General features: G+C 37.9%; 1 protein-coding gene across 15 annotated transcripts in view; it reads right to left on the minus strand.

Moving 5' to 3' along the window:
• The window catches only part of USP54 (ubiquitin specific peptidase 54), a 120,992-nt gene that overhangs the window by 50,591 nt on the left and 50,885 nt on the right, over positions 1–19,516 (minus strand). For 14 of the 15 annotated variants that reach the window (XM_032423942.1, XM_032423944.1, XM_032423941.1 and 11 more), the window contains exons 2-3: positions 7,134–7,704; positions 3,117–3,209 (exon numbers count right to left, since the gene is read on the minus strand). In XM_032423942.1, the coding sequence (XP_032279833.1) occupies positions 3,117–3,209; positions 7,134–7,280 (240 nt within the window). In that variant the 5' untranslated portion in view covers positions 7,281–7,704. Of the gene's footprint in view, positions 1–3,116; positions 3,210–7,133; positions 7,705–19,516 lie in introns of those variants that run through there. The other variant, XM_032423953.1, reaches the window with a different exon arrangement.

Below are 19,516 nucleotides of genomic sequence, written 5' to 3' on the forward strand. Positions count from 1 at the left end.
TGTTTAAGAATGGATACATAGGTAGTAAAACTACCAGATAAAACAAAGAAGTGATTACCACAAACATTAGAAAAGTGGCTACTTCTGGGAGAAAGAAGGAGATGTGACTGAGAAAGAAGGGAGGGTGAATGTTTATGGTACTGGCAGTATTCTATTTTCACCTAAAGACTTGTTATAAGGATGTTCACTTTGTAATTATTCATTATACTGGATCTCTGTGGGGATTTTATATAAATGTCATATCTTTTTTGTTAGATTTATTCATATCTACTTTATATACTTTGTTACTGTTACAAAAACTCTTTCTAACTTGCATTTTCTATTAGTTGCTAGTATATAGAAATACAATTGAATGTTATACCTTCATCTTACAGGCAACAACCTGCTAAATCCTCTTATTGATTCTACTGATATATCAGTAGATACTTTGAGATTTTTTTTAATAGCCAATCATATCATCTGCAAATAATAACTTTGCTTCTTTCTTTCTAATCTTTATCTGTCCTTTTGTCTTATTATACTGGACTAGAATCTAGCTCAATGATGAATCATATTATTTCATATTCTATAAAAATATTTTTAGGGGCACCTGGGTGGCTCAGTTGGTTAAGCATCCGACTCTTGATTTTGGCTCAGGTCATGATCTCAGGGTTGTGAGATCAAGTCTTGGTCAGGCTTCCTGCTGGGCATAGGAGACTGCTTAAGATTCTCTCCCTCCCTCTCCCTCTGCCCCGCGCCCCACCTCTGCTCTCTCTCTCTAAAAAAAAAAAAAAAAAAAAATTAAAGTAGGGAACAAAAAAGAGATATTCCAGGTGCTGATGGTCCATCCCAGATTTACTCTTCCAAACACTCAATATCCCTTCTCTTCTCCCAGAAAATAAAGTCCTCCTGAATGAAGGAATATGGCCATTCTAACAATTTAAATTTCTCAACTATTAGAACCACGTTCAGCTCATCCATACAGTCAAATTAATCCATTTGCAATGTAAATCTATTTATAATTTTCAAATGAGGTATACAATAATGAAAAGAATGCAAGCTAGAGCTTAATTATTTAACACTTATATAGCACTGAGGGACTGAAAAGCACTTTAGGGAAAAACATCAAATTTTTAATATACTCCCAATGTAACAAAAGAAGCAGTGAAGGAAAATAAACCTAATTGATAGCTCAGACAATGATGTAATAAGGAAAGAACCAGAACTTCTCAGAATTATGAAGATCCAAAATACAGCCTTTGATTCCCCAAGCCGATTTACCTATCTGCCATAAGCAACTGCTTCTCTGAAAGAGTCCCAAGGTACATCCTCAGCCCTCATAAGTTGAAAAACATCTTCCTTTTTGTACTTGGGTATCTCAGAAGGTGTCCCATGAAGTCTCGTGGTTGGTTTTCTTCATCTATTTGGTTTCTATAATGATACTAATTTATATCACAATAATAATTTGTGCTTCTGGAAATTAAAACATAACAATGCTGGTACAGCCAGTTCATCAGAGTCCCACCTGGGTCAATGAAGAGGATGGCACAGTCCTGACTAATCAAAGCCATGTGAGGGGGTCATAGAAGTTCTGTCATCCCTTCCTGGTACAGATGAGAGTTTCTAGTTTCAGGAGATTCCTCTATCAGGGATTTCTCCAGGATTCAGTTTTCTCTAGCAAGTATCTTACTTCGGTTTTTTGTTTTAATGCCATGAACCAGACTTCCCTTGGATTTGTGGCCAGAGGACCACTATATTTCTTGTTTACCTAAAATTAGATACTTAATGTTAATCTGCCCTTCAGAAAATCAAGCCAAATACTCATGTGGATGGACTTCTGAGTGGGCATAGTCAGAAATGTTACAACTTGTAAAAGATTTGGTTTCATTAAAATTCATATTCAAACTCCCAATTAATCAATAACATATATTTTGCTAAAAGTTTCAATGCTTCTAAGGGGGAAAGAAAAAAGATGTCTGTGACCTAAGCGATAAAATGTTCAGAAGACTCGGTCATCTCTTTCTAAAGATATCTGCCCATCATGGACTTAAAACTCTGAAGTGATGCTGCTCAAAAAACTTTTTCAAATCAGTTGTTGCAAATAGCCAAAATAACTGGGAAATTCTCCTGGATTTTTTGTTACAGTTCTTACTCCAAGATGTAAAAACAATTAAATTAAACATATGATGACCACATCTAAGCATCCCTGTCACAAACCAAGAACTAAGACTTCTTGAGACTGAAAAATGACACCAGATGCTTATCAGAACTCATGCAGACTCATCCAGTCATAAATAATCTATTGTACATACAAACCAAGAAAACACAGAGAAGCTCCATGTTGGACAAGCAGATAAGGAATGGAGAATGGGCCTTTTATACAACCTAGTTCTTCTTCCTCTATTGCAGCATACTCTAAATGAATCCTCAGATTTCATTTTATTCAGAAATGAAAAATTTGGAAGTCAGACAATGGGGTCAAGAATGGATATAATGGGGGCACCTGGGTGGCTCAGTTGTTGGGCGTCTGCCTTTGGCTCAGGTCGTGATCCCAGGGTCCTGGGATCAAGCCCCGTCTCAGGCTCCCTGCTCCGCAGGAAGCCTGCTTCTCCCTCTCCCACTCCCCCTGCTTGTGTTCCTGCTCTCACTGTCTCTCTCTCTCTGTGAAATAAATAAATATATAAATAATCTTTATAAAAAGAGTGGGTATAATGAATCTATTAAATGTGGTAATGGAAAAATGTTAGTACTGGCTTTTCTCAATAGGAAGAGTTTGTTGTTAAATTTAGCTTTAACAGACAATAGTTAATTCCAATAAAAATACTTGGTTGTTTATTCTTTCAAAATAAAAATTTAGAATTAGCTCTTCAGGTAAATACCCAAAATCTAAGCACATTTGAATAATATCCTATCACATTAAATAGAGCTGTATGGGCAAAAAAGTTCAGAAAAACAGACTACCTAAGCCAAGTAACAATTCTTTGATGCAAGCAAAACTAATCATATTCATCTTCTGCACTAAGCCACAGGCAGATAATTAAGAAATTCTTTAGTATCACCCTGATTAGCCAAACTACCTCAATACTGATCATTTGGCAGCCTAAGGTAGTGAGAAAAGACAGATTTGAAGAACTTACCTTGAGAGCACAAAAGATGCAGGAATCGCCCATGCACTTGTGAGTTGTAAGCTGCCTAAAGCTACGTCGGAAGATGTCCAAGTGCCATAAAACCTGGCAAAAAACGGGGGAAATACTTCATTACTCTATAAAAAGCCTCCATGTGATCTTAGATTCAAAAATTCAAGCAAAAATAGGTAATGAATACAGAATATATCTTCATTCCCAAGAAAAAGTTCATTCTAGTATATTAAAACAAATGTCAAAAAGGGTGAGTTAGCTAACATGAGGGACAGATAACTATATTCTAAAAAATACATTAACTTCAAAATGAAGGAAGGTTACACAGAGAAAATAAGGTATAATATACAACAAATGTGATCCCGAAGGGTTAATTTATGGGTTAAAAGCTGTAGAATTAGGGTTTATTTTAATGATCCACACAAAAAATATTTTTTTTGGGGAACAAACTTTTTTTTTTGAAGTATAGTTGATACACGTTACATTAGTTTCAGGTATATAACATAGGGATTCCACAAGTCTCTATGTTATGCTGTGCTTACCAACACAAGTGTAGCTGCCATCTGTCACATTCATCACTATTACATTACCACTGCCTATATTCCCTATGCTGTGCCTTTTATTCCCATGACTTTTTTTTTAAGGTTTTATTACTCTTTTAAGTAATCTCCACACCCAACCTAGGGCTTGAACTCACAACCCTGAGATCAAGAGTCACATGCTCTACCAACTGAGCCAGCCAAGTGCCCCTCCCCATGACTTATTCATTCCATAACTGGAAGCCTATATCTCCCACTCCCCTTCACCAGTTTGCCCACCCCCCCATCTCCCTCCCCTCTCACATCCATCAGTTTTTCTCCATATTTATAGGTCTGATTCTGCTTTTTGTTTATCACTTGTTTTGCTTTTTACATTCCACATATAAGTGAAATCATACGGTACTGAAAACTCATTTAGAAGTTTAAATTGTAGGGGCACCTGGGTGGCTCAGTCGTTAAGTGTCTGCCTTCAGCTCAGGTCATGATCCCAGGGTCCTGGGATCGAGCCCGCCATCGGGCTCCCTGCTCAGCGTGGAGCCTGCTTCTCCCTCTCCAACTCCCCCTGCTTGTGTTCCCTCTCTCACTGTCTCTCTCTGTCAAATAAATAAATAAAATCTTATAAAAAAACAAAACTGCAGAATTCTTTAAAAAAAAAAAAAAGAAGCTTGAATTGTAGTGTGGAATTTTGTCTTTGTTAGATTTCTCAATTTTTGGACCTTTCTGAGAGATTTGTGACCTTCTTTATGTCAACAGAATAAAAAAATTGTGATATCAACAGTGATAAATCATGTTCATAGTATGTAACCTAGATATGATGTGATGAGAAGGACACTTTATTTTTATGGTCTTCCTCTCAAAAACCCATAACACCAGTCTAATTATGAGAAAAATACCAAACAAATTCCAATAGTGGGACATCTCACAAAATACTTGACTAGTACTACTCCTCAAAATTGTTAAGATCATCAAAAACAAGGAAATTTTGAGAAACTGTCAGAGCCAAGAAAAGCCTAAGGAGACATGACAAGTAAATGTAACTGTGGTATCCTGGATGGGATCCTGGAACAGAAAAAGATATTAGGCAAAAACTGAGGAAATCTGAATATACTATGGACTTTTAGTTAAAAAAGAAATGGTATAATATATAGCATAATGCCTTAGGAAGCTCCCCTTCTAGAAAACATTTAAATGGCATCATATATGAAAAGGCACTGTACTTCTGGAGCTTCTTCTTACTTATGTGTCTTCAAAGTATATATTCCAAAAGTTCTTTGAAATACACTATACTCCCAAATAAGTAACACCTTTTTATAATAAACATAATGGTTTCGATACTTGTGGCCAACATAGCATTCATACCAAAAGTTAGAATATTAGTTCATACAAACAATTATTTCAACTTGTAACATGATTACAATCGGCACTCCAAAACCACCAATGACTCAGTCTTTAAGTATGGATTTAGAAGTGCGTGTGTGCATGTGTGTGTGTGTGTGTGTGTAGTATGTGTTCCATATGGCACTGGAAACTAGGACAGAAAGTCATAAATATTATTGCTTCAATACAGATAGAACATACAGGAAAAAAACAGAATTATAAAAACAGGACTGTGGCCAGGAAGGAGGTAAACACACACACACACACACACACACACACACCTATGTCAACACCTTTTTTTTTCCTGCTTCTAAATTACAGAAGTATTATTAGTTTATGCAGTGTCACTCAAAAAACTCACATGCAGCATCTGGGGAAAAAACCTATCAAACCCCACCCAAATGCATGAATTTGTGGTAGTAATGAGGGAATATAGTTAAACTCTTTCTCTAGGCTTAACAGCATAGGATTTTTTTTAATGTTTTCAAATAAAAATTTGAAAACTGAGAGTATAAAACTTTTTTTTAAGTAACCCAATGTGGGGCCTGAACTCACAACCCTGAGACCAAGAATCACACGCTCCACCGACTGAGCCAGCCAGGCACCCCGATTATGAAACTATTACATAAATAAGCTTGGTAAAATTCTTGTATTATAAATGAGGATCCTGAAATACTATTACCTGCATAAGGTCACAAGGCAAGTCTATAGACGCACTAAAACTAATTCATAGGTCCAGTGCTTTTCAAAAAAAAAAAAAAAAAGATCTATTTATTTATTTTAGAGAGAGAGAATGAGTGAGAGCAGAGGGGAAGGGGCAGAGGGAGAAGTAAAGAAAGTCCCAAGATGACTCCACACTACGCACAGAGCCCGACTCGGGCCTTGATCTCATGACCCTGAGATCTCAACCTGAGCTGAAACCAAGAGTCAGTTGCTCAACTAACTGAGCCACCCAGGCACCTTTTTTTTTTTTTTTAAAGATTTATTTACTTATTTTAGAGAGAGTGTCCAGTGCTTTTTTTTTTTTTTAAAGATTTTATTTATTTGACAGAGAGAGAGATAGCGAGAGCAGGAACACAAGCAGGGGGAGTGGGAGAGGGAGAAGCAGGCTTCCCGCCGAGCAGGGAGCCCGATGTGGGACTCGATCCCGGGACCCCGGGATCATGACCTGAGCCGAAGGCAGACACTTAACGACTGAGCCACCCAGGCGCCCTGTCCAGTGCTTTTTATACCAAATACATTGTCTTGTCTTTTCTTCTCTCATAGCAACTTCTTTTCTCATTACATCTGAAACAATAACACTAATATTTTACCCAAGCATAATTATCTTGGGTGGCAAATTTCATTTACTTTTACTCTGAGGAGCAGAAAAGAGAGGAAAGTAATTACTTGAAAGTTAGGCCAAAGGGGATGAACTTAACATTCTATGGGCATGACAATGCAAAGCAGGCAGGGAGACAAGAAGTTTTGGGATTCTGAGGTCACTAATGTGGTAACCAACACCAAAAGGGAAAATCTAGAGTAGATAATCACACCTTGGGGGAATTACTTTCCACTACCTTTGTTCAAGCATATCTGACCAGACACTAATCATGAACCACTACAGGAGAGCTCAGAGGAAGGAGATGAAGAAATGGACAAAGACTGGACTCCATTCAGTGTATATGCTAAGAGCCTGAATGCTAAGAGCCTTCTAATGAAGACGAGAGTAATATACCTAAAAGTCTTTGACTTGTGGAAAGAACTTTGTTTTCTTTACTAGAGAAAAGAAAGTTGGTTGATACAACATTATGGTCTCAAAATGAAAAAAAGGAAGCAAAAAGAAAGTCAATAAACAAGTATTAAGATCATCTAGTCCATGTACTTTCCCCTTCAGGCACAGTTATTATTTCTATTATCATTATTAATCTCTTTTTCCTATAAATGAGGTAATTGAGACTCAAAGAGATAAGTGACTTGCTAAGATCACACAGATAAACTTAAAAATAATCTCAGGCTGCTGACCTCAGAGACCATCAAGGATTATATTTAAACAAGTTATTGGAAACAGCATCAGTAACTAAAAGTCAAAGTTCACCAGAGGGAAAGAAATTGTTCTTACCTGCAGGGCACTGTTGAGGAAGCAGCTATTTTGTCCTGGCTCATTGCTGAGGCCTTTGCTGGGGGCTATGGAGGTTGAGCTTCGAGGTGCAAACATCCCCTGGACACTACCACGGCCCCCTGAAAAATAGTTTCTTTTCCAAGACATTATTGTTCACATTTAGCTTGAAAACTCAGAAAAGACTTTGTATCTTTTTGGGAGAGAGTTTCTGTCTGCTGAAGTCCTGACTTGTAAAAGAGAATCCAGAATTCAATGAATTTATGTTGAAATACTTTGAGTTTACAACCTTCCAAACATCATCTATGTAGCTCAAGGAACTCAGGTATCTTCTTAGATCCACATGACAGAGCCGTCCCCAACTTGCTCCAAACAATACCCAAAATTTAACATGGCACAGTACTAATACAGAGAAATCCTTAGGTATTCTGTCCTTCTATTTTTCTTGAATTGCCTCCATAAAATAGTGGTGAAGTGGCTGTAGTCCTCAACTCCAACAGAATCCAGGATTATGGTAGGATATATTCCTTAGACTTGTTGATGACGCTTCTTGTAGACTGAAGATTTTTTCCAACTGGAAGGAGAGGCAGACAGATAAGCAAGAATCCAATGCAACCCTCCTCGCCTTCTCTATTCCTTGTCCCATCATCATTTGAAGTAAAAACTCAAGTTCTAAGCAACTGATATAGACTCCACAAAGGTAAGAAATTTGTTTTAATTACACGGGGTTTTTGTTCTTATGGCTGCTGCTCTTTTTTTAATATGCCCCAAACATCTTCTATCATTCTATCCAGAATTTCAGAAAGTCTCCTCTCTTCTTTTCCTCTGTGACTAGAATAGCCAGCTCTGCCAGAGAGCTTTAACAAAAAGAAAAAAAAAAACAAAACTAAAAGCTTGCGTCACTTAATGACTCTACTGGCTTTGTGCTGTTCTGCCAAGATCAACGTTGCCTCACCTCTCACTATAAACTTGAAACCTTGGCAAACAATGACCCAAAAAAACACACAAAAAAACCCACAAAACAACAACAAAAAAACCCAAAAAATCTCAACAACAACAAAAAGGAGAAACACTCAAGCCAAAGAGGAAAAAAAAAAGGTGTAAACAGATTTACTTTCATAGGAAACTTCTCTGAAATTTTCTAGAAGAAAGCTGATCGGGACAAAAACAAAAACCAAATACAAACTCCAAAATCAGACTAACAAAAATATTACCAAGTAAATATACGCCAAATTAAGAAATGGAACAGTCTGTTAGATGTGAATAAAGAAATTTTTAAAGGTGTTTTACATGTTCATGGCTATGAAAGCCTGTTTAAAGGTGGGAAGGCCAAGTTATCAGTCTGGACTCTGTTCTGAGGAAAGATGTCCCATCTTAGAGAAACACTCAAGGCAAGTAAGCCATATGTCCTTAACATCATGTCCAAGAGAACTAAATCTTCTCCTGCTCTGTTCGTTTGTATGTTTTATTTTTGCCAGAGGATCACAGAGATAATTTGGGTTACAAATAACTTAATCCTCAGATTAAATCTGAGGCACTCACAATCAGAGGGCATTCACTGACCAACATTAGTTTTCAACTAATTAAAATGCCAGTGAGGCAACGGGGAGAAATACCAAAGCAAACACCTTTACTGGAAGGAAATACTTCTACCTCCAGCTTTAAGCTTTCCTATAAGGCTACCATGTCCATATAAGGAAAAAATTAAGAATGTTAAGTGTTAAATTTGGTTTCCAACAGCTCCCAAGCTTCTCCCTTCCTTACTTCCTATCATCATATGAACCACCTAAAAAAGCAAAAATACTAAAGCATCTTAATCATTCTCTAAGAGATCACCTAGCACTACCCAGTATATCCAGTGGAAAAACTGAGGCACAGGAACATTAAATAGTTGCACAAGACTGTTCTTTCCCTTCTCTAAATTCCCAGGCTATTTATAATCTACGTGCCACAATTAAAGTATTTGACTATACACTGTAGTGTCATATTGTCCTCTATTTGTTTTTATTACTCTCTATTTGTTTTATATGGTATCAGTCATATATCCCAAATGACTGTATGAAATGAAATACTAACTAGTATCAGACAAGTACTAACACTATACTTACATTCTTTATTTATTCTTTACAATAGCCCTATTATGAGGTGTTAATAGTTCCATTTTATAGAACAGTAGAGTGAAACTTAAAGACATTAACTTGCCCAAATCAACTAGTAAGTGGCAGAACTAGAATTTTTTAACTACTATAAATCTGTGACTTAATTAGGTATTTTATTAAACTATTCCAAAAGCTCCTATGTCATAAGGAGGAACTCAATAAATACTCCCTGATAATTCGCATGGCACCAGGAAGGATCCTGTATCTCCCACACAGATTAAAAGACCCTCAACTCTCTATACACACCCTCATACACACCCCACTCGGAGCTACTAAGCAACTTCAACAAGCCATGCAGCATTCCTTCAGCTCAACTGCTGCAAAGGAATGACAGGTACCAAGCCTCCACTTTGCTCACAGCCAAAAGGACTTGGCAGACAGGTGGGGTTTCCAGTATCCACATTAGGAGCTTACTGAAACTCAGCCTGCCCTATGATACACACCCCTGAGTTCAGGGAGCAAAGAGAAAAAAAAGCAGTCACAGAAAAAAAGATTCTCAGGCTCTGAATGGCAGCATTATGTAGGGTAAGGCAATAAGCTCTCACACTTGCTCTAGGTGTGTCAGAAACTAGAGGTGAGAGCCAGAAAGAACAAGGACAAGAGAGGCAGTAACAAATGATCCAAAGAAATACTGATGACAAAATATTTCACTTAAGTCGTAGGTCTAGAACCAAACAACATAATCCTTCTACTGTACCATCTACTAAAGATATATGAGGAAGTCAATTAAGAGTTTTACCCACATCAATCTAACAGCCTATTTTTAAAAAGAAAAGAACTTCTTAGGCAATATTCAAGTATTTAGAGGTAAAAGAGCATACTGTCTACAACTTACTCTGAAATAGTTCAGAAGAAAAAAATATGTATATGGGTGTGGGTATGTGTATATTTGTATATATGGAGAGAAAGGGAAAATGGTAGAGCAAATATAGCAATAATGTTGACAACAGGTAAACGTGCCTGAAGAGGATATGGGAATTCTTTGTACCATTTCTTGTAACTTCACTGTAAGTTTTAAATCATTTTTTTAAGTTGAAAGAGAACTGATATCTGCAAAAAAAAATAATAATTTAAAATTATGTAGAAATTACTTTGTAATGTATGTAGTATTCATGATTCAATGCAAAAATGACTAAAATCATTAAGCTGGTAGATAATAACCGTGCTAGATGATATTAGCAATCCCAAACTAAATTTAAAAAAAAAGAAGAGAAAAAAAGGAGAAAAAGAGAAAAAAAGAGAAAGATAAATATAAAACAGTATACACATGAGGGTAAAATAAAATAGAATAAAGCTTTAATCCTACTTCTATGAAAAGGAGAGTTCAAAATACAGTATAATGTCTAGTTGTTCTAAGAGCAAGTGATGTTGAGTAATTATGATATTATACAGATGGGACCAAGACTAGACTTGCAGTTAGAAGACATGGGTTCAATTTCCACATTTTTACTACTTTGTATAATCCTAACTACTTAAGTGTCCTGAACTTTGTTTTCGGGGCACAATACCTATTTTACACACTGGCTGAGATTTAGTAATAGGCATGCCAAAGTACTAGCAAGTTTTCAAAACAAAGGATGAATAATGAGTTCCACTGAATGAGTAACTGCAATGCCTAAAAGTATAAAAGTAAATTTTGGTTTGGGGACCTCAGGATACTAGAAAGTTGTAAGCCACCAGGAATAAGTCTTCTAATTGTATAAAAAGAACAACAGCCTCACATAGGACAAGTGATATGTCAGAACAATTTAATTACATGCTTGGAGAAACATTTGAATTTTACAATTATTATTTTTTTACAATTATTTTTATTTTTTTTTAAAGATTTTATTTTTTTGACAGAGAGAGACACAGCGAGAGAGGGAACACAAGCAAGGGGAGTGGGAGAGGGAGAAGCAGGCTTCCCGCCAAGCAGGGAGCCCGATGCGGGGCTCGATCCCAGGACCCCAGGATCATGACCTGAGCCAAAGGCAGACAGACGCTTAACGGCTGAGCCACCCAGGCGCCCCTACAATATTTTTAAAATACGAAGTTTAACTTTCTATTTGTAAAAAGGCAAATAGTTGAGCCTATTACAAGGAACAGGGTAACATTTTAGAAGGTCTACAAAGAATGACCATGTCCAGTTGATCAATGATTCAAATGGAAAAACTGTGATGAGTATCTCACTTTCTAATGAAGGAGCAGTAGCCCCATTACAAGTGATTAATGCCAATAATAACACAAATATTAGGAAGACAAACTGCACTACACTGAGATATCCAAACAGTTAACCAGGAAAGTTGCTCACATTTCTAGTTTCTATTATTCTACATAGCAGTAAAGAATACTCAAGAGACTTACAATTTACTTACAATTTACTCAAGAAACTATATTGCCGGGGCACCTGGGTGGCTCAGTTGGTTAGGCGTCTGCCTTCTGCTGGGGTCATGATCCCCGGGTCCTGGGATCCAGCCCCACATCAGGCTCCCTGCTCAGCGGGGAGCCTGCTTCTCCCTCTCCTCCCTGCTCATGCTCTCTCTCACTATCTCTGTCTCTCTCTCTCTCAAATAACAAATAAAATTTAAAAAAAGAAACTATATTGCCCTGATAAATGAACAGGCAATTACCTCAACTCCATATGCCAATAATTCCCAACTACATCTATAGTATCTTATTAATTATAAGAATTAAAATTAGTTAATTTATGCAAAGTGTTAATTCAACGTCTAGCATATAGTAATTACTGTATAAACGATAGTTATTATTACCATTACCTTTCAAACATTTCCTCTTCATGAGTTCTTTTCCCTTTAAAGACATCCACACACAGATATCCTATATTCTTTAAAAACAAAAACAGCAACAACAAAGACCACCTTGAATTTATTAACTCCTATGCCTACTGTCCTACATTTTTTGGGATCTTTCACTATCAAATGTCTCTGCAATTAATAATTTACAATTGCTACCTCTTTATGCTCACCATCAATCTCTTCAGGACATGGTACTGATCCTTTACTCCACCACCACCACAATTTTACTTCATGGAATATCGCCATCTAAAGAAATCTCCTAATTGCAAAACCTACTGGCTTTTCCACAGGCCTCATTCTTAATTTTTCTGCAGCACCTAACCCTGGCTGCCTTGATGCTACATGATCCTGGATTCACTGGATGCACTAATAAGAAAAAGAGAGAATGAATAAAATGAAATGACAGGGGCTCCTGGGTGGCTCAGTGGGTTAAGGTTCTGCCTTTGACTCAGGTCATGATCCCGGGGTCCTGAGACCAAGTTCCACATCGGGCTCCCTGCTCAGCGGGAAGCCGGCTTATCCCTCTCCCTCTGCCCCTCTCCCTGCTTGTGTGCACGCGCGCGCTCTCTCTCTAATAAAACCTTTAAAAAAAAAAGAAATGAAATGACAAACCAGAACACTGGTTCTCCTACTACGCTGGTAGTTCATTTTTTTTCTCTCCTATGTTGCTTTCTTAAAAGAGCGAATTCCTCAAAGTTTAAATCAGAACTTCTTGCTCATCTCTATAGTTCAACCCACGGTATTCTCATCCCCTGCTGTCAGAACTCCAACCATCACTTCTAGTCTGACAAATCACAAATCTCATGAACTCTAAAACCGACATCGTCCCACTTTCATAAGTTCAACATATCCAAATCTGAAATCACCTCCTTCGACATCCCCCCCAAAATACTGCCTTTTCTGATTCCTTTTTTTTTTTTTTTAACTAATGGCATTTCCAATTACCCAGGCTCAAAGCCTCTGTAGTCTTGGACTCCTTCCTATCCATCTTCCCCTTCCCTATCCATGTCATAAAGTCTTATCAGTTTTCTCTTCAAAATCTCTTATATTGATCCTTCTTTTTCACTTCCACTGTCATCACCTTAGTTTACATCACAATCACTTCCCATTTAGATTATTACAATAGATTAAGTCTTGCTAGCCTCCAGTCTCTTGCCATTCTGATCCATTTATATAATTACTTTTGAAAATTAGTATTTCTCAGGGCGCCTGGGTGGCTCAGTCGGTTAAGCATCTGCCTTCAGCTCAGGTCATGATCTCAGGGTCCTGGGATTGGGCCCTGCATCGGGCTCCCTGCTCAGTAGGTAGTCTGCTTTTCCCTCTCCTTCTGCCCCTCCCCCCTGCTTGTGCACTCTTCCTCTCTCTCTCTCTAATAAATAAATAAAATCTTTAAAAACAAATTCCTTGACCACCCCGAGTCTGAAGAGATAACACCCATTTTCTTAATTCCTATATAAGTTTTCTATAATTTTTTAAAAGATTTATTTATTTTAGAGAGAGAGAGAGAGTGGGTCTGTTTGTGTTGTGTGTGTGTGTGTGCATGCACAATGGGGAGAGGGGCAGAGGGAGAAGGAGAATCTCCAGCAGACACCCCACTGAGCATGGAGCCCCAAGGCAGGGCTCGATCTCATAACCCTGAGATCATGACCTGAGCCCAAATCTGGAATCAGAGGCTTAACCGACTGATCCACCCAGGTGTCCCGAAGTTTTCTATAATTTAAGAGCATTGTTTCTATTATACCAATGTTTCCAGGATCCTCCCCCCAACCCATGTTACCCTCCATCCCTAAAGGATAAGGAGTTTTATCCTACCCCATTTGAGAATGGGGAATGGATGGAGGTCAGAAGCCAACTGTGTTATATCCATATATCTGTTATTGCAGGACACATTATCACAAAATTTTATCAAAGTTTACTTCACTTGTCATAAAATCCATCTATTTATAAATTGTGACTCTACCGATATATATAGAAAAAGTATGAGCTATATATTTTTTAACTTTCCAAATTAATTGTTTCATCTTATCAAGCAAGATATTTTTATATTAATATGACTCAGTTAAAACTTTAGGCTTTCCTCACCATCAGTATAAACATTTTAAGGGATATTACACATTTGGGCTGATGAGATTCTAGGGAAGTAGTTCTTTTTTTTTTTCTTTTTCTTTTGTTTTTAAGATTTATTTAAGGGGTCCCTGGGTGGCTCAGTTGGTTAAGCCCCCAACTCTCTGGTTTCAGCTCAGGTCACATTCTCAGAGTCCTGGGATGGAGCCCCAGATCAGTGGGAGAGGGAGAAGTAGACTCCCCACTGAGCAGAGAGCCTGCTGCAGGGAACCATCCCAGGACTCTGAGATCATGACCTGAGCTGAAGGCAGATGCTTAGCCCACCCCCAAGAAGATATATTTAAGTAATCTCTACACCCAACGTGGAGCTCAAATTTATGACCTCGAGATCAAGAGTCATATGCTTTACCAACTGAGACAGCCAGGCGCCACTCTAGGGAGGTAGTTCTCTACAATTATATCCAAGAGCTATATCCTTAGATACTTAGTTTTTAAAAAAGGAAAAGAAAAGTAAAAAACGTGGTGAGCATGCATTATTTGTTCAGTGGCAGTCTATTCCAAAGAATTCGTCCACATACAGTTTCAATACAGAATACTGGGACACCTGGGTGGCTCAGTTGGGTAAGCATCTGCCTTCAGCTCAGGTCATGATCTCAGGGTCCTGGGATCCAACCCTAACGTTGTCCGGGTCCCTGCTCAGCGGGAAGCCTGCTTCTCCCTCTCCCACTCCCCCCTGCTTGTGTTCCCTCTCTCGCTGTGCCTCTGTCAAATAAATAAATAAATAAATCTTAAAAAAAAAAAAAAATACAGAGGGGCGCCTGGGTGGCTCAGTCCGTTAAGCATCTGCCTTTGGCTCAGGTCATGATCCCAGCATCCTGGAATCCAGCCCAACGTCAGGCTCCCTGCTCAACGGGGAGTCTGCTTCGCCCTCTGCCCCTCCCCCTCCCCCTGCTCGTGCTCTCACGTGCCTGCTCGTGCTCTGTGCTCTCTCAAATAAATAAAATCTTTTAAAAATTGTTTTAATAAAAAAATAAAAAGAAACACAAAATCTTACTTAATTTTTATGTCTATTAGATGATGATTAAAAACCACCACCACCTGATAATGGCAACTATGCTGTATGTACAAATGTATTCAAATTTAAATGAAAACTGCTCCATGGCCTATTACCTAGTACTCCTCTCTGACTTTGCCCCTCACAACCAAAGGACTCACAGCATTCTGCAAAGAACAGTCCTAGACTACAACAAACTTAGAGATAGCAGGCTACCTGGCAGCTACTTATTCACAAACTCTACAGAAAATGTATCATCATTTTTACCCACATTTACTAGTTCCCAGCCAAGTGCTAAAACTATGGAGTAATCAGTCAAAGGTGGAAGGAGGAGAAAGAACATGTAAGAATTTCATTATTGTGTTGCTCTCAACTCTGAAAAAGTTATAGTGACCTATATTTTACTATTGCTGAATAGACTCTGAGGAGCCAAATAAGCTTGCTTATAAATTTTTCCAGCTTTATTAAGGTATAATTGACAAAATTGTAATGTAATATATAATGAAGTGTATAACATGATGATTTGATATATGTATATACTGTGAAAGAACTCCCATAATCAAGTTAATTAACACATACTAGAAAGAGAATAGAAAAGATAAATAAAATGAAGAGTTGGAGTTTTGAAAAGATAAACAAAATGGATAAATCTTTAGCTAGACTAAGAAAGAAAAAAGACTAATAAAATCAGAAATGAAAGAAATGTTATAATAACACAGAAATACTAAGAATCATAAGAAACTACTGGGAAGGAGCGCCTGGCTGGCTCAGTCAGTGAAGCACGAGACTCCTAATCTCAAGATTGTAAGCCTTCGGCTCAGGTTATGATCTCAGGGTCCTAGGATTGAGTCTGCATCAGGCTCCCCGCTCAGCAGGAAACCTGCTTCTCCCTCACTCTCTGCCCATCTCTGCCCCTCCACCCCACTCGTGCTCTCTCTCTCGCTATCTCTCTCTCTCAAATAAATAAATAAAATCTTAAAAAAAAAAAAAAGATTGTAAGTTTGAGCCCTGCGTTGGGTGTAGAAATAACTTAAAAATAAAATCTTAAAAAAAGGAAAGAAAGAAAAAAACAAGCAAACAAACTACCGTGGAGACGCTTAATTATAGAGAACAAACTGAGGGTTACTAGAGGGGAGGTGGGGGAGGGTGGATGCATTAAACAGGTGATAGGGATTAAGGAGTGCACCTGCTGTGATGAGCACAGGGTATGTAAGTGATGAGTCACTAAATTCTACACCTGAAACCAATATTACACTATATGTTAACTAACTGGAATTTAAATAAAAATTTGGAAGAAAAAATCAAGGTATTTTTAAATTAAAAAAAAAAGAAAAGAAACTACTGTGAAAAAATATATGCCAACAAGTTGGATAACCTAGAAGACCTGGATAAATTTCTAGAAATATACAACGTACCAACCAAGACCGAATCATGAAGAAATAGAAAATCTGAACGTAAATACTTGTATTTATTTAACCTTTAATTTTTTTTATACTTATTTAATCATCATTACTACATAGCTCCTGGGACTTATTACATCAAAACAGTCTGCTTTACATTGTTGTCTCTAATATCAGGTAAACTTCTAGGAAGCTAGAAGCCAAAATTGGGAAACAAGCATGTCATCTTATCACCTGTTATTTCCTTGTGTAGTAGAGATACTAAATTGTATGTTCCACATTGTTCCCAATCTGAACACACTAGCTTCCTATGGGCAGGCTAAAAACTTTTCCATGTGTGAGATGATGGAAAACTGGGTCCTAACCTTTTTGCTGACCCCCACAATTAGAGGCAGATTTACAAAGAAACTAATGAAGATTAAACTTCAGGGTCCCTCTTTTGCACAGGTCTCAAGGTCCAATATCTAATTTTCACTTTTAAAAAATGTTTTCCGGAGCACCTGGGTGGCTCTGTCGTTAAGCATCTGCCTTCAGCTCAGGTCATGATCCCAGGGTTCTGGGATCAAGCCCCGCATAGGGCTCCCTGCTCAGTGGGAAGCTTGCTTCTCCCTCTCCCACTCCCCCTGCTTGTGTTCCCTCTCTTGCTGTGTCTCTCTCTGTCAAATAAATAAATAAAATCTTTTAAAAAAATGTTTTCCTTAAACAGGACCCCCTGAATTATATGAGCTTCAGGGCCCATAGAATTTGAATTGTATTATAGAAACTAGGTTTCTAAAGTATATGTTACTTGAGGGGCGCCTGGGTGGCTCAGTCGTTAAGTGTCTGCCTTCAGCTCAGGTCATGATCCCAGGGTTCCGGGATCAAGTCCCACATTGGGCTCCCTGCTAGCCGGAAGCCTGCTTCTCCCTCTCCCACTCCCCATGCTTGTGTTCCCTCTCTCGCTGTGTCTCTCTCTCTGTCAAATAAATAAATAAAATCTTAAAAAAAAAAAAAAAAGCATGTTACTTGAGAAAATACATAATTCAAAAAGCTACTTTAAATTCAGTAATATTAATAAACTTATATTTTATTAAAGCAACATGTAGTATGTTTTTCATTGTATAAAGTTTGTTAGCACTAAATAGCTAAATTATACTGTTGATACACATTTGGATTTTGCATTCTTGAGCCCACTGTAATAATTCCACCAAGGATCCAAAGCTGACAGAATAAAAATGACAGGGCTAAATTTAAAAGATCATAGCTCAAGGGGCACCTGGGTGGCTCAGGTTAAGCGTCTGCCTTCAGCTCAGGTCATGATCCCAGGGTCCTGGGATCGAGCCCCGCATCAGGCTCCCGGTTCTGTGGGGAGTCTGCTTCTCCCTCTCCCACTCCCCCTGCTTGTGTTCCCTCTCTTGCTGTGTCTCTCTCTGTCAAATAAATAAATAAAATCTTAAAAAAAAAAAAAAAGATCATAGCTCAAGACTGCCAGCATTAAAAGTAATGCTCTAGAAGCTAATTAAATTTAGAAAAACATTTTATTTCTCTGTATTAATGAAATACAAAGGACAATTATTTCACAAGAGTATGCCCAGTACCTCAAAATGTGCTGCCATTTTTCTCAGACCAAAGTAATAAACCAGGCTATAGCTGAAGCCACTCTAATTATCCCCTACTGTATTCTTCATCAACAAAGTCAGCTTCTCTTAGCCTCTGTTTCTAAAAAACCCAAAATAGTCATTCAAATGTTTGCTGAAATGAAACTGGCTTATGCATAAAGAGGGATGAGGCCTGGAGGAATACTGGGCCAGGAAGAGCCTGTCACCCTAAGAGATAGTGAGGTAAATGAGGTTCAGAGATCTACAGATTACTAGCATTGGAGACCTCATTATGAATATGACATGAATGTGGCTGAGATCAATGAAGACTAAAAAGGATTTGTTGCTGCAGAGCCTGGGGGCCCTTTGATGAAACCAGATATAAGATGTAGAAAGCTTAGAAGGGGATAGGTCTCTTAAGGGAATTTATTTCACAATAAATAAAGTTCAATGAGGTCTCTTAAGTAAACATTACTAATTTCATGTGTAGAGAACATGACATTTATGCAAATGATAATATCAAAGTATCCCCACCAAGATATTACTTATTAACTACAAAGGAAAAGATAGTAACTTTACCATGGAGCAACCTGGCAGAAACCACCTTAACCAAGTGATCAAGGTCAACATCACCAGCAATAATACATACTAACATCATGAATCCCATGGTAATAATACACTGAAGACACAACATTATTTGTAGTATTCTTGCCTAAACCATATCATCTCAGTCCAATCATGAAAAAACATCAGAAAAATCCAAATTGAGGAACATTTGACAAAATAGCTGATCAATACTCTCCAAAAATGTCAAGGTTATAAAAGACAGAGAGACAGAAATTTTTACACAATGCAGGAGACTAAGGAAGAAAAACACCTAAAATGCAATGTGAGAACCTAGACAGGAAAAGAACACTGGTGGACAAACTTGTGAAATCTAAAAAAGGTCTTCAGTTACTGGCAGTATTGTACCAATATTAACTTCCTGGTTCTCATCATTGTACTTATATATAAGTACAATGGTTATATAAGATGATAACATCAGGGGTGCCTGGGTGGCTCAGTTGGTTAAGCGTCTGCCTTCAGCCCAGGGTCCTGGGATCGAGCCCCATATCAGGCTCCCTGCTTAGCAGGGAGTCTGCTTCTCCCTCTCCCTCTGCCTGCCACTCCCCGTTTGTCCTCTCTTTGTCAAATAAATAAATAAAAATCTTTAATTAAAAAAAAGATGATAACATTAGAGGAAGCTGACTGAGGAATACATGAAAATTCCCTTCTCTGAATTATTTCTGTAACTTTTCTGTAAGTCCAAAATTGGTTCAAAATAAAAAAACTTTAAA

Source organism: Phoca vitulina, unplaced genomic scaffold (genome assembly GCF_004348235.1).
Source record: "Phoca vitulina isolate PV1807 unplaced genomic scaffold, GSC_HSeal_1.0 scaffold29, whole genome shotgun sequence".
NCBI classification, from domain to species: domain Eukaryota; kingdom Metazoa; phylum Chordata; class Mammalia; order Carnivora; family Phocidae; genus Phoca; species Phoca vitulina.